Here is a 26,214-nt window from a genome sequence, read left to right as displayed (position 1 = left end):
TTGGCACTGTATATCTGTGTGTGTCGCTGTGAGTTGTGGTCACTGTATATCTGTGTATGTCGCCGTGTGTCCCTGAGTGTCGCTGCCTATCTGTGTATGTCCCTCTGTCTCTCTCTCGCTGTATATCGGGGTGCTCTCACTGGCCTGCGGCGGTGTGGTGCGGTTAACTGACACAATCTGCTACTACGGATGTGTGAGAAGTCAGCTCAGGAAGTGCAGTGTGGCCGTGGTTATTACTTCAGCTCCACTCCTCACAACCGAAAGGAACAGATGAAGCAAGACTGAAATTTCACTTTGCAACATTTGTGCACTGAGTAACTTTGCCGAGTGGAGTACAGGACAGCGCAGCGAGAGACTCAGGCAGAGACAGCAGTTGTGCCGAGGTAAGGCCATGAACTTATTTAGTCACAGCTCCTGAAACTCAGACGGTGTATGTGTTCCTACTGGAAAGTGAATCCTTCATTTCCTACTTGTTGAGGGGCAGAGGAGTGTGAGGATCAGGTAGACCTTGTTCCACCAGCCTCCAGATCAGTTACTCAACGCTGTGTCCGAGCTCTGATCAGAGTCCTGTGACGCAGGGCTCAGTAATAGGACCATTGCTCTCAGGTGTAAATCATAAAAATGATCGGGCCTCCGGTAATAGGAGCCACAGTATCAAAGTTTGCAAAAACGCAAAACTAGCGAGTGAGGCCAACAGCTAGAAAGATAAGATCAAATGGGGCCAAAGGCCTTCCTATCTGTCCCTCTCTTTGGAACATGTGACATTGTTCCAGGGCACTGTTCATAGATGAGCCTCATTCGGAGGGCAGATCAATCGCTGGGGGCAGGATTCTCTCCATTCAGCTCCCGTTAACCATGCAAGCCGAAGCTCTCAGCAGCACAGATCAGAGAAAAGCACAACACTGGGATGATTTAGGCACAAGGACTGTTAGGCAACTACAGGAGAACACAGACAAGACTCCACATCCCCCGCCCCAACCGCACTACCATCGGTGGTCGGGCCTTCAGCCTCTCAGCCCATAGGCTCTGGAACTCCATCCCCCAGTGCCTTCGCCGCCTCCTCCCTTTCCTCCTTCAAGGCCGGTCTCAAGACCTTTCTCTTCGACCGTGCCTTCAGCTCCCCTCTTGACTCTCTACCCCCTCCTCGCTCCCTCCCTTCCCTCCCCTCACCCTGACCATTTCCCCCCAATGCTCGGGTCCCGACCCAACTGTCCAGCGCCTTGGGACGTCCTCTCAACGTGAAAGGCGCTCTATAAATGGAATCTTGTTGTTGTTGTTGTATTGGGCACATAGAGGGCAAATTAAATTTGATGCAGAAAAGTACGAGGTGATACATTTTGGGAGGTTGTTTTTGGTCAGCCGGGTGACATACGCGGATACCCATCATCAGCATGCTCAAGAGTATCCAAACCAAACTACAGAGAGATTCACATGAAAATTTCTACTTGGGCACTGGAACTAGTCCCAACTAACTCCCAAGCCTTGCCTCTACCAACCTGAGGCTAATACTCTCTGGAATCAGGTCATGTCTCAGTAAAAGTCATATTGTAAAATACAGTCACTGTGCATTTCACTTATCACCCTCTGTGTTACTCATGTCTCTGCTCTGCCTGTACCTTTGCTAATTATTTGGTTTGCATGAAGTGCGAGGGGTTGAGGCCAGGACACGGAACTTATTTTAAAAAAAACTTGATGCTATGATGGGAGGATAGTAAAGTGGATATTCTGGGGGAATGGGATCTGATGGGCCGAAGGACCTTCTTCAGATTGTGATGGCTCCGCTGTGTCTCTGTGTCTGTCTTTATTCTGGTTCTGCTCTGACTTTACTCTGTGAGAAACGCAAGATTTCTGAAGCTGCTTAAACTCCTCTTCCTGTCCCCGAGTTTCAGAGATTCAGTGACAAAGAGAAAACATGAGCAATACCACTGGAGGTTGTGGACATCAGCCACCCAGATGTTCTGTGTGGTATAACATAATACAGGACGATAGGCAGAGCGCATGTGTTGCTGCTGTTTCGGACAGGACATAACCCTCATCTGTATCTTCACGCGCAGTGTCAGAACAAGGGAGGCAAGCAGAATTTACACACCAAAGAGGTATGCGTGGTGCTGCGCTGCTCAGCACTCTGTCTGAGTTTCTGACAGTTGAGAGGCGAGCTGTGCAGAGGAAACCTCCAAAATCAGGAAGTAGTGCTTGGGCAATGCTGAGTTTGCGTGTGAAATCTGCAGCGTTTCAGAGGGGGCGAAGGGGGCGGGAAGTGTTCCATTGGCTTGTAGCGGTGGGAAGGAACAACTCTCAGAAGGTGACGGTCTTCGGGATTCATAAGCACTTACGAATTTGCTGGTCGAAACTAGGTCCATCCGGTTCGCCTTCCACCATCCTGGCAGTCACATGCACGTACCACGCCGCATACTATATATTGTGTCCCGAGATATCATTTCCTAACAGAAATCGATCTCACTGAGTTTTCCATCTTGCCAGTTGGGAGCAGGAGGTGATGCTCGATGGCCGAGAAGAGGTTGAGCAGACACAGCAGGAGGACGGCACGGCGGAGGAGAGAGCTGCCGGAGGAGCCGGGAGAGAACGTGGGGCGGAGGGACGAGGCCTACATGATCCAGAAGGTTCGAGAGTTCTTCCATGAGGTCGGTGGAGATGACAGGGGCTCCATCACACGGACTGACATGCAGGTAAGAGGCATTCCATTTCCTCTCACGTGATGGATTCTTCATGCTGTACCAGTGTGGTGGTGGACATTGGTGGGCACAGTGATTTCTGAGTTTTCTTCCTCGGCTCTCTGCGTTTTGTTTACACACACAAACACACACGCACACACAAGGCACGGACGCATACATACAAACTACACATGTACACACATACCCCCCACCCCCCTCCACACACACACACACACACGCCACAAGCACACACATACAACAACAGCAACAACAACAAGATTCCATTTATAGAGCGCCTTTCACGTCGGGAGGACATCCCAAGGCGCTGCACAGTTGGGTCAGGACCCGACCAAGGGGGAAATGGTCAGGGTGAGGGGAGGGAAGGGAGGGAGCGAGGAGGGGGTAGAGAGTCGAGAGGGAAGCTGAAGGCTCGGTCAAAGAGAAAGGTCTTGAGACCGGCCTTGAAGGAGGAAAGGGAGGAGGCGGCGAAGGCACTGGGGGATGGAGTTCCAGAGCCTCGGGGCTGAGAGGCTGAAGGCCCGGCCACCGATGGTAGGGCGGTTGGGGCGGGGGATGTGGAGCAGACCAGAGCCAGAGGAACGGAGGGTACGGGCAGGTAGGTAGGGGGATAGTAGGTCAGAGAGGTAGGAGGGAGTGAGGCCGTGAATGGCCTTGTAGGTGAGGATGAGGATCTTGAATTCGATCCTCTGGGGGATGGGGAGCCAGTGGAGGCGAGCGAGGGTGGGAGTGATGTGGTCGCGGTGTCTGGTGCGGGACAGTACACGAGCTGCAGAGTTCTGAATGACCTGCAGTGTGGAGGGAGGACCGGGAAGGCCGGCGAGGAGAGAGTTCCCAAAGTCCAGCCTTGAGGTGATAAAGGCGTGGACCAGAGTTTCAGCCGCGTGAGGGGTGAGATAGTGCCGTAGTCTGGCGATATTCCGGAGGTGATGGAAGGCGGTGCCAGTTGTGGTGTGGATGTGAGGGAGAAAGGACAGCTCAGGGTCGAACAAAACGCCGAGGTTCCTGACTGCTTTGAGAGGTGGAGAGTGCGGCCTTGGATGCTGATGCTGTCAGCGCCTGAGGTGCGGAGGCGCTGACGTGAGCCAATCAGGCGGGCCTCAATTTTACGCACGTTGAGCTGAAGAAAGTTGTCTCTCGTCCAGGACTCGATGTTGGACAGACAGCTGTCAGGACATCGGTGGTCGTGGAGTTGAGGGTAGAGGAGAAAAGGTAGAGTTGGGTGTCATCCGCATACATGTGGAAGTTAACCCCATGTCTGAGGATGATGTCACCATAGGGGGAGCATATAGAGGGTGAAGAGGAGGGGACAGAGCCCTGAGGGACACCGCACGAGACAGTGCGGGGGCTGGAGGAAAAACCATTCGTGGAGACAAAGTGAAGACGGTGGGAGAGGTACAACCTAAACCACTCAAGGTTTAAACCACATACTAAACCACATACATCACACACCATTCACATACACATGCACACACCTTCCAGCAGCAGGTCAGGTCTTGTAGTGGTTAGTTTGAGTAAACCCAGGCTGATCACCAAGGCCCCCAGTAAGGAAAAGAACTTGGATAAAAATATCCTTATCTTTAGGGAGTCCGTGGTGGTGCACACGGGGATTTTTTGTTTGGTCGGCTAGGTTTCTGACACTCGCGGATACCCATCACCATGCTTGAGAGTATCCGAACCAAGCTGAGAATTCCCTGCACACTGGGAGTGTGAGGGATGTGTACATGGGGAGTGTGGGGGCGGGAGGCGTTTTCCTCCTGGCTTTTCTTTGACATTATTTGGGAGGTGGAGATTGGGTACATGCTAATGTCCTGACGTCATTGTGATGTTGGATTTGGTTGCCTGGTGTCCAGCAGTTTGAGTTATCCCGTGTTCGCTTCTCTGTCTCAGACGCTCCAGGCAAAGTTTGGCTTCAGCCCTCAGGACCTGGAGGTGGTGTTTGACAAGCTGGACGTGCATGGCAACGGGTACCTGACTCGCGAGGAGCTCACTGACCAGCTGAGTATGTTTATAATGTCACATTTATAAGCAAAATGCCGTGAATCTTCTGCGGTTATGAGAGCAGCAGGCGCCTGGTGGAATCGGACAGTGTTTGCAGTACAGGAGGAGCTCATTCCCCCACTGGAGCTCTCTACTGTAATCTGTGTTTCTCAAATGTGGCCAGCGCTTCACTTGGAGTGGGTTTAGAAAAATTGATTAAACAGGAATTTGCCGAGACGAGTGCGAATGTCCGGGAGGGTGGGGGGAGCATTTCTGGACAGCCTACAGACCATTTCCGGGTTGGCTACCACTGGTATAATGATGCACAACTGAAAGCGTACATCAGTCGGCCTGATTTTTCAGTACAGGAGTTCTGGGGCAACGTGTACCTGTTTGCAGAGAACTCCAAACCCTGGCTATGTTTGTGTTGGTCTTCTTGCCTATGTTCCCCTTGGCTATGCTGTGTGAGAGAGCATTCTTTCTGAACAGAAGTACTGGACCCACCCATATATTGTAAAGTGGACTGACTGTGTATTTTGTGGGCGAAACCCATGAGAAACGAGAAACCTGTGAGCCAGCAGGACACACATGTTTCCATTCAAAAAAAACTGCTGAAGTTTTGCAAATCGTCCCGAGTTGAAAAAAAGAATGGTGTGCTTGTGCCCTGTGCGATTGAGCAGAAAGTTGTACCAACGCCATCAAAAAAAAAGGCGTTTGAGAACCACAGAGCCTTTGGACCTCCTCCCGACGTGAAAGGCGCTATTCAGATTTGTCGTTGTTGTAATCCCATTCACCAGCGTTCAGCAAGAAATACACAGTCACCGCACTTTACAGGAAAAGCTCTTGTTTATCTAAAGCTAACCTGGAAGCTTTGCTTCATAATTTCACCATAATAATAATAACTCTTACATTTGAAATAGCGCCTTATCACGCCGTTGAGAAGTCTCAAAACGCTTCACAGAATATATTGTAAAGTGGACTGACTGTGTATTTTGTGGGCGAAACCCATGAGAAACCTGTGAGCCAGCAGAACACCCGTGTTTCGATTCAAAAAAAAACTGCTGAACTTTTGCGAATCGTTGTGAGTTGAAAAAAAGAATGTTTATTACTATGCTGCAAGGGACACTTTTCGGAACAAAAAGTGTGTTCTGCATATACTTTTCTTGTTGTTGCGCAAGGTTCTGTGCAAGAGCACTGTTTTCTCAAATGTGGTTTGTGCAACGTACAGAAATAAGTGAAACCTGCGCATGTCTTCATTTCCTTTATTTTTCGTATGATTCACTCAGGAAAAACTAGCAGTGAGACCGCCTACATGTGTTGGTGGCCTCACACCTTCAACTGCAGAAACGTTCTGTTTCTGCTAAACAGTGTGCTTGTGCCCTGTGCGATTGAGCAGAAAGTTGTACCAACGCCATCAAAAAAAAAAGTGTTTGAGAACCGCAGCGCCTTTGGACGTCCTCCCGACGTGAAAGGTGCTATTCAAATTTGTTGTTGTTGTAATGCCATTCACCAGCGTTCAGCAAGAAATACACAGTCACTGCACTTTACAGGAAAAGCTCCTGAGATGTTTCATCACAATATCAAATGGAAGTGTTATTGTCGTGAAATCATTGGGTTTGGATTGATGCGATGGACAGGGCTTAACTAAGTCCTCAGTTGGATCAGCAATAGGCGGTTCTGAAGCTGATAAAATGCGGTTTGATCATAGAGTGAAAACCTGACTTAGGATTGGGGTTTGGTGACTGGATGAAGCACTGATCACACATGTGCTGCTGTTTGTAGGTCACTTCCTAACAGACCAGAACCAGGGAGGAGATGAGGACGTTGAGCAGCAAATGGCAGACACCTCTTACCAGTCACAGGGACTGCAACAACAAGTACAAACCGAGGACGAGGAGAAGCAACATTTTGAAAAATTGGTGGAGCGTCTCGGAGCCACAGTCATATCTGAACAGTGAGTGAAGAATTGACTAGCGAGATGGGAAGGTGTGATTCATCTGCTGCGCGTCGCCCGATCTGGGCCGCGCGTCGCCCGATCTGGGCCGCGGGTCGCCCGATCTGGGCCGCGCGCGTCGCCCGATCTGGGCCGCGCGCGTCGCCCGATCTGGGCCGCGCGCGTCGCCCGATCTGGGCCGCGCGCGTCGCCCGATCTGGGCCGCGCGCGTCGCCCGATCTGGGCCGCGCGCGTCGCCCGATCTGGGCCGCGCGCGTCGCCCGATCTGGGCCGCGCGCGTCGCCCGATCTGGGCCGCGCGCGTCGCCCGATCTGGGCCGCGCGCGTCGCCCGATCTGGGCCGCGCGTCGCCCGATCTGGGCCGCGCGTCGCCCGATCTGGGCCGCGCGTCGCCCGATCTGGGCCGTGTTCAAACCCCTTCCGTCGCCGGCACCTCCCTCCCTCTCCGACCTCCTCACTCCCCAATCCACCACCTGGCCCCACCGCTCAACTGGCACCGGCCTCCTGCTTATCCCTCACACCTTCTGCTCCACCGTTGGAGGGCGCACATTCAGCCACTATGCCCCGAAACTCTGGAACACTCTCCCTCAATCCCTTTGCTTTGCCCCATCTCTCCCCTTTTCAAGTCCCGCCTGACAACCTTCCTTCTTGACCGTGCTTAAGGCCCCCTCCCCCCACCCCATGAGAATTGATCGGAGATTGGAAAGTAGTGCGAATGAAATAGTCCACAAAAGGCACCAGAACACATTAGGTGTGCAGCATCAACATATTTAAAAGGAACTTTGATGCACAGGGAAGGGGGAAGGAAATGGAGGAGGTTGGGTGAGAGGATCAGGAGGGCTGGAGATTCATGTGGAGTAGAGACAATGGCACAGACTAGTTGGACTGAGCTTGCACGCTGTCACACTCTACGTAGAGGGTGGTATTCGGAGTTGAGTCAATCCGGGTCGAAGCAGATGTCAAACCTTCAACGACAGAAAGGTCCTGTTGGGCTGAACAGGTTATTTGTGCGCTGTACGATTGTGTGATTGGCTTTACAGTCGCTCTGAGATGTGGAAGCTGTGGGTGCAGATACGGAGGGAAGAGCCCAACCTCCTCGGCCTCCTGGAGGATTTCATGGCTAAGGTGACCTCACAGATTCAGGAATCTCAGCAGGAGAAGGAAGAGGTGGAAAAGACATTAAAACGGTGAGTGAATTTGTCCGACCCAGCACTGCCAACGAGTGAGCCCCCGGACACTAACTCCCCATGACCCGCACCCCGCACACTGACTCCCCGCACATGCTGACACCCTTCCCTCTCTGTCTCAGGCGGGTCACGGACCACAACACTGAGGTCCAGCGGCTGTACGAGGAGATGGAGCAGCAGATCGCCAGCGAGAATGAGAGATTCCAGAGTGAGGTCAGCCCCCTCCCCCACCCACCCCCATCCATGTGCGTCACCCCGAGTCTCCCCTGTTGTGTACCTGAGCTCATATAACCAATAGCTTGATGCCTTAATGGGAAGACAGTCGGAAAAATGAGATCAAATGGGCTGAAGTGAGGTCAGGCCTCTGAATCTCCCCGTGTGTGTACCCCAAGTCTCCCCTTGTGTACCCTGAGTCTGTGTGTGTGTGTGTGTGTGTGTGTGTGTGTGTGTGCGCGCGCGTTCGGGTATGTGTATGTACCCCACGTTTGGGTTACGCAATCTCCTGCGACTGTGCGGTCAATGTGCGGTCACTGTGTGGTCACTCCGCGGTCACTCTCTGGCAGCTGCGCAGGGAGCAGGATGTCACACTGGCCGAGAACGAGAAGCTGAAACTTAGCAACAGGGAGCTGGAGATACAGCTGCAGGAGACACGCAATCAGCTGGTGGCCCAACAGCAGGAAGCAGAGTAAGTATGAACCCCTCCTGCCCCCCCAACTCCCCAACACACACACACTAGTTAGTTATCCCCAAAAAAGTGATCTGCCAATCGACTCATAACCGGGTTTCTACTTACTGCTGGGTAAACAGAGGTGTGTGGATTAAGGAAACTTGCCCAACGTTTCGCCCTGCGGGGAATCGAACGCTTGCGAAGCGAGTGCTATAACCACTGAGCTACAGGACTCTACCTAAGGATTAGAGTTTGGAGCATTCGCCTCGCAAGTGGGAGGACCTGGGTTTGATTCCCAGTGGGGCAAAACCTTAGGCAAGTTTCTGGGGATAATACTCCCTCAAAAAATATGTGGTCACTCAATCCACGACTGTTTGTTGAGAGACTGACCCGTTCCTCTGTGTCTCAGGCGGGTCACAGAGCACATCGCTGAGGTCCGGAGGCAAGACCAGGAGGAGGAGCAACAGATCTCCAATGAGAACGAGAGCATCCAGAGTGAGGTCAGTCCACCCACCACCCATGTGTGTCACCCCGAGTCTCCCTGTGTTTATTACTCCGTCTCCACGGGTGCAAATCCCGAGGACATATTTAAGATTCATTGAAGAGTGGCCGGAGAATGACCGGGGAGTTTAATGGTGGCGTTAGGGCGGGGGTGCTGGAAAAATTAGATAAAAAAATTACCCTCCTTCACCCGAACCTCTCCTGTGGTCAGTCTGTCTGTGGTCTACCAGTGCCTCCCTTGCCCTCTAGTCACTGGCTTCTTTCCCCAGTCAAGGTTATCCATTTCCTGTTATTCTACTGTCACTGTGCAGTCACTGAGCGGTCACTCTGTGTTCACTCTGCGGTCACTCTCTGGCAGTTGCAGGAGCTGCGCAGGGAGCAGGATGTCACATTGGCCGAGAACGAGAAGCTGAAACTCAACACCGAGGAGCTGGAGATACAGCTGCAGGAGACACGCAATCAGCTGGTGGCTCAACAGCAGGAAGCAGAGTAAGTGTGAACCCCTCCCACCCTCCGCCCCACCACACACTACTTGTAGGAGTCCTGTAACATAGTGCAGCGGTGCCTCACAAGCAAGAGGACCCAGGTTGATTCCTGGGCAGGACGAAACCTGAGGCAAGTTTCCTAACTTCACATGCCTCTGTTTAGCTAGCAGTAAGTAGGATCCGAATTGTTAGTCGATTGGCTGATCGCTTTCCGGGGGTAATAATACCTCCAAATGAAATTGGTCACTGACTGTTTGTGGGACGCTACTATGTACAATTGGCTCCTGAGTTTCATCCACAACATATACAAGTAAATTCACTTTACAGTACACTCTGCTAAGCGCTTTGAGACGTATCGAAGACACAATAAGGCACTATATCAAATGCAAGGATTATTATTATAATAACCCCGTACCGCGACCCTATGATCCAATCCCAGAATCCTGATCCTGTTCCAGATGCCCCGTGACCGCAGTCAGGAATGTGGGTGTGAGGCGGGCGGTGTGATGGCTGAGCGGGCGGGTGGGAAAGGCTGTGTTGAGAGATTGAACCTTTCCTCTGTATCTCAGGCGGATCACGGAGCTCAAAGCTGAGGTCCAGCGGCTAAACCAGGAGAAAGAGCAACAGATCTCCAGCAAGAACGAACGCTTCCAGAGTGAGGTCAGCCCCTCCTCCCCCCGCCACATGTGTGTTACCCCGAGTCTCCCCTGTTGAGTACCTGAGCTCATGCAGACAAGAGCTTGATGCTTTAATGGGACGATAGTTGGAAGAATGAGATCAAATGGGCTGAAGAGCCTTCTCCCACAAACCTCTCCTTTGGTCAGTCAGTCTCTGGTCTGGCAGGGCTCCCTCACCCTCTAGTCACTGGATTCCTTTCCTGGTTGGGTTACCCAATGTCCTGTCATTGTGCGTGGTCACTGTACGCGGTCACTGTGGGTCAATGTGTGGTCACTCTGCGGTCACTCTCTGACAGCTGCAGACGCTGCGCAGGGAGCAGGATGTCACATTGGCCGAGAATGAGAAGCTGAAACTCAACAACCAGGAGCTGGAGATACAGCTGCAGGAGACACGCAATCAGCTGGTGGCCCAACAACAGGAAGCAGAGTAAGTGATACCTCCACCACACCCCAAACACCAAGCCCGGAGTCACTGCTCCCCCCACCTCCCCAAACACACGCACACCAAACCCAGACAATATTTCCAAACTGTTAGAAAGATTGTATGAAATTGGGGGAGACAAACAGCAGCCAACAACTTGCATTTATTGAGCGCTGTTTACGTGGGGCAGAGTCTCGTAGCGCTTCCCACATAGACCACTGAGCAGAGTTGCCAGACACGTACCCTGACCCTATGACCCAATCCCAGAATACTGATAGAAACACAGAAGTCGCTGGGAACACTCAGGAGGTCAGGCAACATCCGTGGAGAGAGAAAAACCTGAGTGTTTCAGGTCTATGACCTTTCATTGGAACTCGAGGCGGAGCAGCAGATCTCCAGTGAGAACGAGAGCTCCCAAAATCCTGATCCTGTCCCAGATGCCCCGTGACCACAGTCAGGAACGTATGTGTGAGGCGGGCGCTGTGATGGCTGAGCGGGCGGGTGGGAAAGGCTGTGCTGAGAGACTGATCCTTTCCTCTGTGTCTCAGGCGGCTCACGGAGCTCAATGCTGAGGGCCAGCGGCTAAACCAGGAGAAGGAGCCACAGATCTCCAACGAGAATGAGAGCTTGCAGAGTGAGGTCAGTCCACCGCCCAATTGTGTTACCCCGAGTCTCTCTGTGTTCACTACTCCGTCTCCATGGGTGCATATCCTGAGGACACCTTTAAGGTTCATTGAAGAGTGGCCTGAGAATGACCGGGGAGTTTGATGGGGTTGGTAGAGTGGGAGTGCTGGAAAAATGAGACCAAATGGGCTGAAGAGCCTTCTTCACCCGAACCTCTCCTGTGTTCAGTCTGTCTGTGAATATGCCAATGGCTCCCTCACCCTGTAGTCACTGAATTCTTTCCCCGGCCAAGTTATCCATTTCCTGTTATTCTCCTGTCACTGTGTGGTCACTCTGCGCGGTCACTGTGTGGTCACTCTGCGGTCACTCTCCGGCAGCTGCAGACGCAGCGCAGGGAGCAGGATGTCACATTGGCCGAGAACGAGAAGCTGAAACTCAACAACCAGGAGCTGGAGATACAGCTGCAGGAGACACACAATCAGCTGGTGGCCCAACAGCAGGAAGCAGAGTGAGTGCAGCCCCCGAACCATTAACCCCATACCCCCACCCCACCACACACTACCTGTAGCAGTCCTGTAACGTAGTGGAGTGGTTAAAACACTCGCCTCACTGGAGACAGGACCTGGGTTCGAATCCCGGGCAGCGAGGAAAACCTTAGGCAAGTTTCCTTACTCCACATGTCTCCCTTTACCAAGCAATAAGTAGGAACCCGATTGTTAAGTGAATTGGCGTATCGCTCTCTGGGGGTAATAATCCCTCAAAAAAAATTGGTCACTCATCCCCATGACTGTTTATGAGACACTACCATGTGCAATCGATTGCGGCATTTAGCACACAAAAAAAAGTCAATCCACCCTACAATATTATCTGTGAAGAGCGTCAACAATGTGATAACGTGCTATTTCAAATGCAAGGATTATTATTATTATAATAACCCCATATCCTGATCCTACAACAACAACAACTACTTGCATTTATATAGCACCATCCACTGTGGACACCGTCCCTCCTTATGACCTAATCCCAGAATCCTGATCCTGTTCCAGACGCCCCGTGACCACAGTCAGGAATGTGGGTGTGAGGCGGGCGCTGTGATCGCTGAGCGGGCGGGTGGGAAAGGCTGTGCTGAGAGACTGACCCTTTCCTCTATGTCTCAGGCGGCTCACGGAGCTGAACACTGAGGTCCAGCGGCTAAACCAGGAGATGGAGCAACAGATTTCTAGCGAGGATGAGCGCTTCCAGAGTGAGGTCAGTTCCCCCTCCCTCCCCCATGTATGTCACCCCGAGTCTCCCCTGTTGTGTACTGAGCTCATACAGCCAAGAGCTTGATGCTTTAATTGGAAGATAGTCGGAAGATTGAGATCAAATGGACTGAAGAACCTTCTCCCCCAAACCTCTCCTTTGGTCAGTCAGTCTCTGGTCTGGCAGGGCTCCCTCACCCTCTAGTCACTGGATTCCTTTCCCGGTTGGGTTACCCAATGTCCTGTCACTTTGTGCGGTCACTCTGCGCGTTCACTGTAGGTCACTGTGTGGTCACTCTGCGGTCACTCTCTGGCAGTTGCAGGCTCTGCACAGGGAGCAGGATGTCACATTGGCCGAGAACGAGAAGCTGAAACTCAACAACCAGGAGCTGGAGATACAGCTGCAGGAGACACGCAATCAGCTGGTGGCCCAACAGCAGGAAGCAGAGTAAGTGCAGCCCCCACCTCCCCCCAAACACCAAGCCCGGAGTCACTGCTCCCCCCACCTCCCCAAACACACACACACCAAACCCAGACAATATTTGCAAACTGTTAGAAAGATTGCATGAAATTGGGGGAGACAAACAACAGCCAACAACTTGCATTTATTGAGCGCTGTTTACGTGGGGCAGAGTCTCGGAGCGCTTCCCACATAGACCACTGAGCAGAGCTATCAGACACGTATCCTGACCCGATGACCCAATCCCAGAATACTGATAGAAACACAGAAGTCGCTGGGAACACTCAGGAGGTCAGGCAACATCCGTGGAGAGGAAAATTAGTTAACGTTTCAGGTCTATGACCTTTCGTAAGAACTCGAGGTGGAGCAGCAGATCTCCAGTGAGAACGAGAGCTTCCAAAATGCTGATGCTGTTCTAGACGCCCCATAACCACAGTCAGGAATGTGGGTGTGAGGCGCGTGATGTGATGGGTGGCGGGCGGGTAGGAAAGGCTGTGCTGAGAGACTGACCCTTTCCTCTTTGTCTCAGGCGAGTCATGGAGATCAACGCTGAGGTCCAGCGGCGAAGGAGACTTCCAGTGAGACCGAGCGCTTCCAGAGTGAGGTCAGCAAACCCTCACCCACACCCCCCTCCCCCATGTGTGTCACCCCAAGTCTTCCCTGTTGTCTACTGAGTTCATACAGCTAAGCGCTTGATGCTTTAATGCGAAGACACTCAGAAGAATGAGATCAAATGGGCTGAAGAGCTTTCTCCCCCAAACCTCTCCTTTGGTCAGTCAGTCTCTGGTCTGGCAGGGCTCCCTCACCCTCCAGTCACTGGATTCCTTTCCTGGTTGGGTTAGCCAATGTCCTGTCACTGTGCGGTCACTCTTGTGCGGTCACTCTGCGTGTTCACTGTGGGTCACTGTGTGGTCACTCTGTGGTCACTGTCTGGCAGTTGCAGGCGCTGCGCAGGGAGCAGGATGTCACATTGGCCGAGAACGAGAAGCTGAAACTCAACAACCAGGAGCTGGAGATACAGCTGCAGGAGACACGCAATCAGCTGGTGGCCCAACAGCAGGAAGCAAAGTAAGTGCAGTCCCCACCACCCCCCAAACACCAAGCCCGGAGTCACTGCTCCCCCCACCTCCCCAAACACACACACACCAAACCCAGACAATATTTGCAAACTGTTAGAAAGATTGTATGAAATTGGGAGAGACAAACAGCAGCCAACAACTTGCATTTATTGAGCGCTCTTTACGTGGGGCAGAGTCTCGTAGCGCTTCCCACATAGACCACTGAGCAGAGTTGCCAGACACGTACCCTGACCCTATGACCCAATCCCAGAATACTGATAGAAACACAGAAGTCGCTGGGAACACTCAGGAGGTCAGGCAACATCCGTGGAGAGAGGAAAATTAGTTAACGTTTCAGATCTATGACCTTTCGTCAGAACTTGAGGTGGAGCAGCAGATCTCCAGTGAGAATGAGAGCTCCCTATTCCAGACGCGCTGTGACCACAGTCAGGAATGTATGTGTGAGGCGGGCGCTGTGATGGCTGAGTGGCGTGTGGGAAAGGCTGTGCTAAGAGACTGACCCTTTGCTCTGTATCTCAGGCGGCTCACGGAGCTCAAAGCTGAGGTCCAGCGGCTGGACAAGGAGAAGGAGCAACAGATTTCCAGTGAGACCGAACGCTTCCAGAGTGAGGTCAGCAACCCCCTCCCCCATGTGTGTCACCCCAAGTCTTCCCTGTTGTGTACTGAGTTCATACAGCTAAGCACTTGATGCTTTAATTGGAAGACAGTCAGAAGAATGAGATCAAATGGGCTGAAGAGCTTTCTCCCCCAAACCTCTCCTTTGGTCAGTCAGTCTCTGGTCTGGCAGGGCTCCCTCACCCTCCAGTCACTGGATTCCTTTCCCGGTTGGGTTACACAATGTCAGGTCACTGTGCGGTCACTCTTGTGCGTCACTCTGCGCGTTCACTGTGGATCACTGTGTGGTTACTCTGCGGTCACTCTCTGACAGCTGCAGACGCTGCGCAGGGAGCAGGATGTCACATTGGCCGAGAACAAGAAGCTGAAACTCAACAACCAGGAGCTTGAGATACAGCTGCAGGAGACACGCAATCAGCTGGTGGCCCAACAGCAGGAAGCAGAGTAAGTGCAGCCCCCACCTCCCCCCAAACACCAAGCCCGGAGTCACTGCTCCCCCACCTCCCCAAACACACACACACCAAACCCAGACAATATTTGCAAACTGTTAGAAAGATTGCATGAAATTGGGGGAGACAAACAACAGCCAACAATTTTCATTTATTGAGCGCTCTTTACGTGGGGCAGAGTCTCGTAGCGCTTCCCACATAGACCACTGAGCAGAGTTATCAGACACGTACCCTGACCCTATGACCCAATCCCAGAATACTGATAGAAACACAGAAGTCGCTGGGAACGCTCAGGAGGTCAGGCAACATCCGTGGAGAGGAAAATTAGTTAACGTTTCAGGTCTATGACCTTTCGTAAGAACTCGAGGTGGAGCAGCAGATCTCCAGTGAGAACGAGAGCTTCCAAAATGCTGATGCTGTTCTAGACGCCCCATAACCACAGTCAGGAATGTGGGTGTGAGGCGCGTGATGTGATGGGTGGCGGGCGGGTAGGAAAGGCTGTGCTGAGAGACTGACCCTTTCCTCTGTGTCTCAGGCGAATCACGGAGCTCAACGCTGAGGTCCAGCGGTTAAACCAGGAGATGGAGCAACAGATTTCCAGTGAGACTGAGCGCTTCCAGAATGAGGTCAGCAAACCCTCACCCCCACCCACCCCCTTCCCCACCATGTGCGTTACCACGAGTCTCCCGTGTTGTGTACTGGAGCTCATAGAACCAAGAGCTTGATGCTTTAATGGGAAGACAGTTGGAAGAATGAGATCAAATGGGCTGAAGAGCCTTCTCCCCCAAACCTCTCCTTTGGTCAGTCAGTCTGTGGTCTGGCAGGGCTCCCTCACCCTCTAGTCACTGGATTTCTTTCCCGGTTGGGTTACCCAATGTCCTGTCACTGTGCGGTCACTCTGTGTGGTCACTCTCTATGGTCACTGTGTGGTCACTCTCTGACAGGTGCAGGGGCAGCTGCAGACGCTGCGCAGGGAGCAGTATGTCACATTGGCCGAGAATGAGAAGCTGAAACTCAACAACCAGGAGCTGGAGATACAGCTGCAGGAGACACGCAATCAGCTGGTGGCCCAACAGCAGGAAGCAGAGTAAGTGCCGCCCCCACCACCCCCCAAACACCAAGCCCGGAGTCACTGCTCCCCACACCTCCCCAAACACACACCCACCAAACCCAGACAATATTCGCAAACTGTTAGAAAGATTGCATGAAATTGGGGGAGACAAACAACAGCCAACAACTTGCATTTATTGAGCGCTGTTTACGTGGGGCAGAGTCTCGGAGCGCTTCCCACATAGACAACTGAGCAGAGTTATCAGACACGTACCCTCACTGGATGGCCCAATCCCAGAATACTGATAGAAACACAGAAGTCGCTGGGAACACTCACTAGAGACAGGACCTGGGTTTAAATACCGGCCAGTGTGAGAACCTGAGGTCAGGCAACATCCGTGGAGAGAGGAAAATTAGTTAACGTTTCAGGTCTATGACCTTTCGGAAGAACTCAGGGTGGAGCAGCAGATCTCCAGTGAGAACGAGAGCTCCCAAAATCCTGATCCTGTCCCAGACGCCCCGTGACCACAGTCAGGAATGTGTGTGTGAGGCGGGCGCTGTGATGGCTGAGCGGGTGGGTGGGAAAGGCTGTGTTGAGAGACTGACCCTTTCCTCTGTGTCTCAGGCGGCTCACGGAGCACAACACTGAAGTCCAGCGGCTGGACAAGGAGGCGAAGCCACAGATCTCCAGCGAGGACGAGCACTTGCAGAGTGAGGTCAGTCAACCGCCCACTGCTCCGCCGCCCATGTGTGTCACCCCGAGTCTCCCTGTGTTTACTACTCCGTCTCTACGGGTGCGTATCCTGAGGGCACATTTAAGATTCATTGAACAGTAGCCTGAGAATGACCAGGGAGTTTAATGGGGTTGGTAGAGTGGGAGTGCTGGAAAAATGAGATCAAATGTGCTGAAGAGCCTTCTTCACCTGAATCTCTCCTGTGGTTAGTCTGTCTGTGATCAGCCAATGGCTCCCTCACCCTGTAGTCACTGACTTCTTTCCCCGGCCAAGTTATCCATTTCCTGTTATTCCCCTGTCATTGTGCGGTCACTATGCGGTCACTGTGTGGTCACTCTGCGGTCACTCTCTGGCAGCTGCAGACGCTGCGCAGGGAGCAGGATGTCACATTGGCCGAGAACGAGAAGCTGAAACTCAACAACCAGGAGCTGGAGATACAGCTGCAGGAGACACACAATCAGCTGGTGGCCCAACAGCAGGAAGCAGAGTAAGTGCAGCCCCCGACCCATTAACCCCGCACCCCCACCCCACCACACACTACCTGTAGCAGTCCTGTAACGTAGTGGAGTGGTTAAAACACTCGCCTCACTGGAGACAGGACCTGGGTTCGAATCCCGGGCAGCGCGAAAACCTTAGACAAGTTTCCTTACTCCACATGTCTCTGTTTACCAAGCAATAAGTAGGAACCGATTTTTAAGTGAATTGGTGAATTGCTCTCTGGGCTTAATAATCCCTCAAAAAAAAATTGGTCACTCATCCCCATGACTGTTTATGAGACACAACCATGTGCAATCGGTTGCCGCATTTCGCTCACAAAATACAGTCATTCCACGCTGCAATATTATTTGTGAAGAGCTTTGAGGCGTCAACAACGTGATAACGCACTATTTCAAATGCAAGGATTATTATTATAATAACCCCGTACCCTGACCCAACGACAACAACAACAAAAGCATTCTATTCTAAAGGATAGAGGGATCAAGGGATATGGGGATAGGGCAGGTAAATGGAATTAGGTTAGAAGATCAGCCATGATTTTATTAAATGGTGGGGCTGCTCGAGGGGTCGAATGGCCTACTGCTCCTACGTCTTATGGTCTAGCAACTTGCATTTATATAGCACCATCAATGCCGGGCATCGTCCCTCCCTATGACCTAATCCCAGAATCCTGATCCTGTTCCATACGCCCCGTGACCACAGTCAGGAATGTGGGTGTGAGGTGGGCGGTGTGATGGCTGAGCGGGCGGGTGGGAAAGGCTGTGCTGAGAGATTAACCTTTTCCTCTGTGTCTCAGGCGGCTCACGGAGCTCAATGCTGAGGTCCAGCGGCTAAACCAGGAGATGGAGCAACAGATTTCCAGTGAGACCAAGCGCTTCCAGAGTGAGGTCAGCAACCCCCTTCCACCCCCCCCCCATGTGTGTTACCCCATGTCTCCCCTGTTGTGTACCTGAGCTCATAGAACCCACAACTTGATGCTTTAATGGGAAGATAGTCAGAAGAATGAGATCATAACATAACATGTAGGAGCAGGAGTAGGACATTCGACCCTTCGAGCCTGCTCCGCCATCCAATCATGGCTGATCTTCTAATCTAACTCCAGCTAATAACCTGACTCTGCCTTATCCCCATATCCTTTAATCCCTTTTGCAATAAGAAATCTATATCTCAGTCTTGAATATGTTCAAGGACTGAGCGTCAACAGCCCTTTGTGGTAGTGAGTTCCTTACATTCACCACCCTTTGGGTGAAGAAGTTCTTCCTCAACTCAGTGGGAAAGGGCTGGCGTCTGATTTTAAGGTTGTGACCCCTGGTTTTAGTTTCTCCAACCAGGGGAAACAATCTCCCTCTATCTACTCTATTGTGCCCTTTGATGATCTTATAGGTTTCTATAAGATCCCCTCTAATTCTTCTATATTCTAGAGAATATAGGCCAAAATTGATCAAATGGACTGAAGAGCCTTCTCCCCCAAACCTCTCCTTTGGTCAGTCAGTCTCTGGTCTGGCAGGGCTCCCTCACCCTCCAGTCACTGGATTCCTTTCCCGGCTGGGTTACCCAATATCCTGTCACTGTGTGTGGTCACTGTGCGTGGTCACTGTGTGTGGTAACTGTGTGGTCATTGTGCGTTCACTGTGGGTTAATGTGTGGTCACTCTGCGGTCACTCTCTGGCAGTTGCAGACGCTGCGCAGGGAGCAGGATGTCACATTGGCCGAGAACGAGAAGCTGAAACTCAACAACCAGGAGCTGGAGATACAGCTGCAGGAGACACGCAATCAGCTGGTGGCCCAACAGCAGGAAGCAGAGTAAGTGCTGCCCCCACCTCCCCCCAAACACCAAGCCCGGAGTCACTGCTCCCCCCACCTCCCCAAACACACAACAACAACTTGGATTTAAATAGTGCCCTCCACGCTGGACGGCGTCTCAGAGTGCTTCACAGTGACACAATCCGGGGCCGAGCCAGGCGGAGGGGGAGGAAGGTGTCCAAAGGCGTGGTTGAAAAGAAAGGTCTTCAGCACACACACCAAACCCAGACAATATTTGCAAACTGTTAGAAAGATTGCATGAAATTGTGGTATACGAACAACAGCCAACAACTTGCATTTATTGAGCGCTGTTTACGTGGGGCAGAGTCCCATAGCGCTTCCCACATAGACCACTGAGCAGAGTTGTCAGACACGTACCCTGACCCTATGACCCAATCCCAGAAAACTGATAGAAACGCAGAAGTCGCTGGGAACACTCAGGAGGTCAGGCAACATCCGTGGAGAGAGGAAAATTAGTTAACGTTTCAGTTCTATGACCTTTCATTGGAACTCGAGGCGGAGCAGCAGATCTCCAGTGAGAACGAGAGCTCCCAAAATCCTGATCCTGTTCCAGACGCCCCGTAACCACAGTCAGGAATGTGTGTGTGAGGTGGGCGCTGTGATGGCTGATTGGGTGGGTGGGAAAGACTGTGCTGAGAGACTGACCCTTTCCTCTGTGTCTCAGTCGGGTCAACACTGAGGTCCAACAGCTGAACAAGGAGGCGGAGCCACAGATCTCCAGCGAGAATGAGAGCTTGCAGAGTGAGGTTAGTCCACCGCCCACCCCTCTGCCGCCCAATTGTGTTATCCCGAGTCTCCCTGTGTTTGCTACTCCGTCTCCACGGGTGCGTAATAATCCCTCCAAAAAAAACAATAATAAATTGGTCATTTTCAATCCATGACTTTTTTGTGGGACGCTGCTGTGCACAATTGGCTGCCGCCTTCGCCCACAAATATACAGTCAATTCACTTTACAGTATATTCTGTGAAGCACTTTGGGACGTCTAGAAGATGTGAAAAGGGCTATATCAAATGCAAGGATTATTATTATTATCCTGAGGACACCTTTAAGATTCATTGAAGAGTGGCCGGAGAATGACCGGGGAGTTTAATGGGGTTGGTAGAGTGGGAGTGCTGGAAAAATGAGATCAAATGGGCTGAGGAGCCTTCTTCACCCGAACCTCTCCTGTGTTCATTCTGTCTGTGATCTGCCAATGGCTCCCTCACCCTGTAGTCTCTGACTTCTTTCCCCGGCCAAGTTATCCATTTCCTGTTATTCTCCTGTCACTGTGCGGTCACTCTGTGCGGTCACTGTGTGGTCACTGTGTGGTCACTCTGCGGTCACTCTCTGACAGCTGCAGACGCTGCGCAGGGAGCAGGATGCCACATTGGCCGAGAACGAGAAGCTGAAACTCAACAACCAGGAGCTGGAGATACAGCTGCAGGAGACACGCAATCAGCTGGTGGCCCAACAGCAGCAAGCAGAGTAAGTGCAGCCCCCGACCCCACACAAACACATACACACACGATATGACTCTTCCTACCCCCACCTGTATTGCCCCTCCTGCTCAGGCTCCCACTTCATCTCTGCAAAGCGCTTTGAGACGTTGAACTATGTGAAAGGCAGTTTATAAGTTATTAATAAGTTATTAATATATATAATATTTATATTATATATATTATATATATTAGTGAACGTTGTTGCTGTTAATTCCCAAGTCAAAGTGGTGATATAAACATACCATTTCTCTCAGCTGCATGTTAGTGCTTTGGCCCTTCATTGTTCCATATGCTGGACAGTCTTGGAAACTCTTTATCCCTTGGACTTTGACCAGTCACCAAACTATCTTTTTGTATAACAATGTGTGTCAGCTGTTAATTCTAACCCATTCATTCCCCTGTCGTGCCATCCAGGAGTTTGAGGATTGGCGCTGCTGCTGTCCAAGGGAGTCAGGAACCCCTGTCCCGAAAGGAGTCTTCGCTGCCTTACCTGAAGTCGGATAATCAGGCAGAGGTTGAGAGAAGTTCTGGAGCTAGAGTTAGTGAGGAAAAGGAAGCGGATTTACTGCGTGATGGTGAAGCAGGGCCAAGCAAAGAGGTACCGTGAGTGGGCAGACTGCTCCGTGGTGAAATACACACTGGCTGCTGCGTTCAACTCCCCATGCAACTGACCACCAACCCATAAACATAACCTCTCCTCAGATACACACCCACACAACCTCTCGTCAGATACACACACACATGCATAACCTCTCCTCAGACATTCGCATACGAAATCTTTTGTCAGATACACACACACAACCTCTCCTCAAATACACACAAATGCACACACACTCTGGGATGGGGAGGGAAGATGATTATTATTACAATTATGTGTAAGGTTAATGTTTCCATCTCTTTCCCTCCACAGACTGAGATGATACGCAGCCCGGAGCGTCTCTACAATGTCATGTTTATTGGGAGCACAAATGTCGGCAAGACATCCTTCATCCAGCGTTTCTACAATGGCACTTTCAGCCCGGGGTCACCTGCCACTCTGGGTACCTCTTTCTTACATCACCTAAGGCAGGGATGACCAAATTGGGGCCCGAGTGATTATATCTTTTTTGGGGTCAGTCGGGTTTCTGACACTTACGGAAACCCATCACCGTGCTGAAGAGTATCCAAACCAAGCTGGGAATTCTATGCATCCCACCCACACCTGGAAATCCCAGAGAGAGATTGTTGGAATGGAATGCGCGCTCTCTCCCTGGAGGGACGCCTCCTGGTTACCTAATTCCAGAAAGTATTAGGCGCAGGTTGGCAAGAGCCAAGGCATGGGGAGAACCCAGAGTGTGCGTTGGGGTAACTGCTGGAGTCCAACCAGCTAAAACCACTGGTAACTGTTGGATGTTATCTTTTCTATTGCATTGTTGCAGGGATAGATTGTGTGATACGGACGATGACTGTGGCAAAGCGATGTGTGGCACTCCAGCTTTGGGACACCGCTGGACAGGAACGGTCAGTCTGTAGATTTGTAAATGTTTCTGCTTCTCGCTAATCCTGCAATCTCCAGCCACGCACCCGACTTCCATGTTCTCCTGTGAAAAATTGGCTCCAGAAGATTAATAATATTAATAATCTTTGCATTTGATATAGCACCTTAACATGTCGTTGAGACGTTTCAAAGCGCTTCACAGAACGCATTGCAAAACAAATTGACTGTGTATTTTGTGGGTGAAACGCGGCAGCCAATTGGGCACAACAATATCCCACAAACAGTCCTGACCAAATGCCAGAAACATGAATGACCAAGTTATCACTTTCTTAAAGGTTTTTATTTTTTTGTGGGAGGTGGGGGGGAGGGATTATTACCCCCGGAAAGTGATCCACCAATTGACTAGCAACCGTGTTCCTACTTACTGCTCGGAAAACAGAGGAGTGTGGAGTGAGCAAACTTGCCTCAGGTTTCGCCCCACCCGGGAATCAAACCTGGGTGCTCTCGCTTGTGAGGCGAGCGCGCTAACCACTACGCCATGGGACTCCATTATAATTGCATGATTAGCTCAAAGCATGGCTTGTGCTCAGCCTCAGTGCCTCCGCTCTGATGCTCGTTCCTCTCCCCTCAGCTTCCGGAGTCTGACAAAGCAGTTTTTGCGCAAATCTGATGCAGTGGTTGTCATGTACGACATTACAGCGTCTCAGTCCTTCACCGAGGTCCGTTACTGGCTGCATTGTGTACAGGTAAGGCAGCTCCTTCCAGCACAGCATTACCCTGGGGCAATGTGTGATTCCCCCCCACCCCCTGCCGTGTGTACGTTCCTTAAATTATTGTTAAATTATTGTTAAAGGTGTTCCTCACACCAGTTGCCTCTTATGTGCAGGAGGTGGCCTCTGAAGCTGTTCTCATCCTCCTTTTGGGTAACAAGAGTGATGATGCTGCCAATCGGCAAGTCCCCCACGAGGCAGGAGAGCGATTGGCCCAGGTCAGTAACTATCACCACCGTCACTGCGGACACTGATCCCACAGCTCAGGGCGCAGCCGTAGAAAGGGGGAATGGTTATTACATGGAGTTACTCACTGGATTTATCAGGGACCAGCCTGGGCTGCGATGAGCACTCAGCTCTGTGAGTGACTAGTGACCAAACCTCAAACCCTGATCTATTGCGATGTCTCTTTCACTCTCACTCTCTCTCTCTCTCTCTCTCTGCAGGAGTGCGCTGTCATGTTCTTTGAATGCAGTGCATGTACCAACCACAACATCACAGCCCCACTGGAGCAACTAACAGTGTGAGTGATGCTTTGTGCTTCCCTTTGCCTATGCTTTGTAGGGTGCTTTAAAATGTTCCCCCCCCCACCTTGCTGTCCTTTATCGTTGTTCCATAACAGCCTTGAAAGTTGCAGTGCAGCGATGCTACCATTAGATGTCAGTACACAACAGGCTTCATTTATCTGACACGAACGGGTTTCACAAGGTGGCAAAACCGGATCGGCTGAAGAAAGGCCTTCAGCCCGTTCTGATCTTATCCTTTGCAGAACAACCACAAGATCATCCTCCCATCACAGAATCAAGCCTTTTTTTTCTAAATGAGTCCGGTGTCCTGGCCTCCACCATCCTTCCCGGCAACCTGTTCCAGTTGTTAATTATAATAATAATAATAGTAATAATCCTTGCATTTGATACAGCGCCTTGTCACGTCCTCGAGACGTCCCAAAGCGCTTCACAGAATATACTGTAAAGTGAACCGACTGCATATTTTGTGGATGAAATCTCTGGGTAAATTTACCCCACTGGGTAAATAAAATCTTCCTGGCGTCAGTTCTTAAATTGCCCTTGCAATTCTAAACCCATGTCCTCTTGCCCTCAAGCGCCCTGGGACGCCACCCTGCGTGAGGGGTGCTATATAAATGCAAGTTGTTATTTTTGTACTGTTCTGTTTCTCGGTGGAGTCACATCTAAACCAGACAGGCAGCACTAGAGACCAAGAGTGTACCGTACATCTAAGCTCTGTAAGCAGACTCACGCTTAACCACCACCATCAACGACAATACCAACTTGCATTTATATAGCGCCCTTCACATGAATAACACCTCAAAGCGCCGTAAGCAGGGCATGTTATAACAGAATCACCATGTGATCAGCATTTCATCCATAAACACACAGTCACTCCACTTTAATAATAATAATCCTTGCATTTGATACAGCGCCTTATCAAGGCTTCTAGAAGTGTCAAAGCGCTTCACAGCATATACTATAAAGTGAATTGACTGTACATTTTGTGGGTGAAACGTGGCAGCCAATTGCGCACAGCAGCGTCCCCTAAACAACCGTGGATTGAGTGACCAAATTGTTTTTTAACAGTATATCCTGTGAAGGCTTTGGGAGATCCTCCTGATGGGAAAGGCAAATGCAAGGATTATTATTATACGTTGAGTACTTTGAGATGTTTTATGTGAAAGACGCTGTGTAAATGAACGTCAGCTGTTATTTGCAGTGAGCGCATTATGCAGCTGCTTCTCACCGAGGGTCCACCTGCTCAAACTCACCTTTCCTTCTCCCAAAGGCTATTGGAAAAACAGGAGCAGAAGGTTAAGGAGATAGTGGTGGAGGAGCCGGCGGTGGAGATATTGACATCAGCTGCTCAGAAAAACAAGTGCTGCGTATAGGAACAGCATCATCAGACTCCCACGACAGTCAGCGATATGGTGCAGCACAGCTGGACACCAACCACTGTCCCAGGGTAGCTCTGTGCCCACCTCACAGACTGAGAGTGCAGCTCTCTGGTTCCACCAACACCATTACCATAAAGGAAACGCAAGAACGACAACAACAACTCCAACAACTCGCATTTATATAGCGCCCTTCACGCCGGACAGACAGCGTCTCGCAGCGCCTTCCGAGAATTGTTTGTTAATAGCTAAACTTTGGCAAAAGTTCCCGCAATGTTCATTGTCAACGCAGCAAAGAAACTCCCCCAGAGGCGATGCAGCGATTGACACCCAGCTCAGCCCGTGCGTCTCAGTGAACCCCAAGCACACCCTCGGGACCAGATAACCCCTGCACTCTGTGCGTTCGCAGCACTCACTGCACACTATACTCTGCGTCAGCCTGGTGTAGCGGTAACGCTCTCAACTCCGAATCAGAAGGTTGTGGGTTCAAGCCCCACCTCGGGACTTGGAATCACATAGTCTAAGCTGTCGCTCCAATGCAGTGCCGGGGTGTGTTTCTTTGTCGGAGGTACCGTCCTTCGGATGTCACGTTAAAACCGAGGTCCTGTCTGCCTGTTGAGGGTTATAGAGCCCAAGGACTATTCGAAAAGAGAAGGGAGTTTCTCTCTCCCAGTGTCTTGGCCAACAAATCCCCCAAATAAAAATCAGTAACTCTCTCTGTGGCTGTTTATGGGACATTGTTGGGTGCAAATTGGTTGCCGCACTCGCCCACAAAATGCACAGTCACTCTCCTTTAGAGTATATCCCATGAAGCACTTTATGATGTCCCAACGAAGTGATAGTTGCTGTATCAAAGGCAAGGATTATTATTATACTGTGAATTCATCAAGCACTCAGGGGAATAACATTGTACTGTGCAGATTCATCCTTCCAGAAACCCCACCTAATTTTCGCATTGCAGCATCAATCTGCCTCGTAAATCAATCCAGCACCTCAGCCTGAAGCACACCCCCCCCCACTGCTGGTAACCCACTCCAGCCTTAATGCCTTCCTTGTGTCTGTTCTGAACTAGGCTTGTGAAACCCAGTAACACTGTGTCAGCCCAGCTCAGTTGGTAGCACTCCGAATCAGAAGGTTGTAGGTTTAAGCCCCACGTGGGGACTTATAGCCTGTATAGTCTGCTGATGCTCCACATCAGTGCTGGGGGTGTGGAAATATCCTTAAGCTCGTGGAAGCTGCTCACATTCAAAAGAATAAGGAAGAGCCTTACCAAGGTTTTGAAATTTCCGTGTGATGGCAAAGGAGTTAATGAAGGAATTTTAAGCGTTGAGTAACACATTTCCTTTTTTGACAGCGTACGAAATTCCAGAGTGCCTTGGCGCAAAAAACACTTGGTAGCACTGTCAAAACCTTGATTGCGCCTCATGAACTGCTGATTTATGGCCGGGCG

The 26,214-nt window shown here is 51.1% G+C and overlaps 1 protein-coding gene across 12 annotated transcripts; it reads left to right on the top strand.

Moving 5' to 3' along the window:
• Nucleotides 1–213: 213 nt before the first annotated feature.
• Nucleotides 214–25,275, top strand: LOC103179167 (EF-hand calcium-binding domain-containing protein 4B-like). Of its 12 annotated transcripts, none has more exons than XM_042342201.1 (32): nt 214–383; nt 2,482–2,687; nt 4,581–4,692; nt 6,453–6,624; nt 7,664–7,810; nt 7,933–8,023; nt 8,389–8,495; nt 8,887–8,977; nt 9,337–9,467; nt 10,033–10,123; nt 10,437–10,567; nt 11,110–11,200; nt 11,563–11,693; nt 12,343–12,433; nt 12,744–12,874; nt 14,485–14,575; nt 14,894–15,024; nt 15,565–15,655; nt 15,974–16,116; nt 16,705–16,795; nt 17,170–17,300; nt 18,108–18,198; nt 18,984–19,114; nt 19,800–19,881; nt 20,470–20,600; nt 21,029–21,212; nt 21,525–21,654; nt 22,033–22,114; nt 22,723–22,837; nt 22,978–23,079; nt 23,308–23,384; nt 24,659–25,275. In XM_042342201.1, exons 2-32 carry the CDS (start codon nt 2,505–2,507, stop codon nt 24,759–24,761), a joined length of 3,606 nt encoding a protein of 1,201 aa, XP_042198135.1. In that variant the 5' UTR covers nt 214–383; nt 2,482–2,504; the 3' UTR covers nt 24,762–25,275. The 12 variants fall into 12 exon arrangements, with proteins under 12 accessions (XP_042198135.1, XP_042198134.1, XP_042198131.1 ...); XM_042342200.1 differs by having other exon boundaries at nt 8,374–8,495; nt 12,750–12,874; XM_042342197.1 differs by having other exon boundaries at nt 8,374–8,495.
• The last annotated feature ends 939 nt before the right edge of the window (nt 25,276–26,214 follow it).

This window comes from Callorhinchus milii, unplaced genomic scaffold (assembly GCF_018977255.1).
Source record: "Callorhinchus milii isolate IMCB2004 unplaced genomic scaffold, IMCB_Cmil_1.0 Scaffold19, whole genome shotgun sequence".
Taxonomy (NCBI): domain Eukaryota; kingdom Metazoa; phylum Chordata; class Chondrichthyes; order Chimaeriformes; family Callorhinchidae; genus Callorhinchus; species Callorhinchus milii.
The sequence above is the reverse complement of the archived record's forward strand: the minus strand, read 5'-3'. Positions and strand labels throughout refer to the sequence as shown.

Excerpts from the sequence above, each read along its gene's own strand:
- LOC103179167 (XM_042342197.1), top strand. The coding sequence starts at position 2,505 with ATGGCCGAGAAGAGGTTGAGCAGACACAGCAGGAGGACGGCACGGCGG. Across the intron at positions 14,576-14,893 it reads CCGAACGCTTCCAGAGTGAG|CTGCAGACGCTGCGCAGGGA; the intron begins GTCAGCAACCCC and ends ACTCTCTGACAG. Across the intron at positions 21,213-21,524 it reads AAGCAGGGCCAAGCAAAGAG|ACTGAGATGATACGCAGCCC; the intron begins GTACCGTGAGTG and ends TTCCCTCCACAG.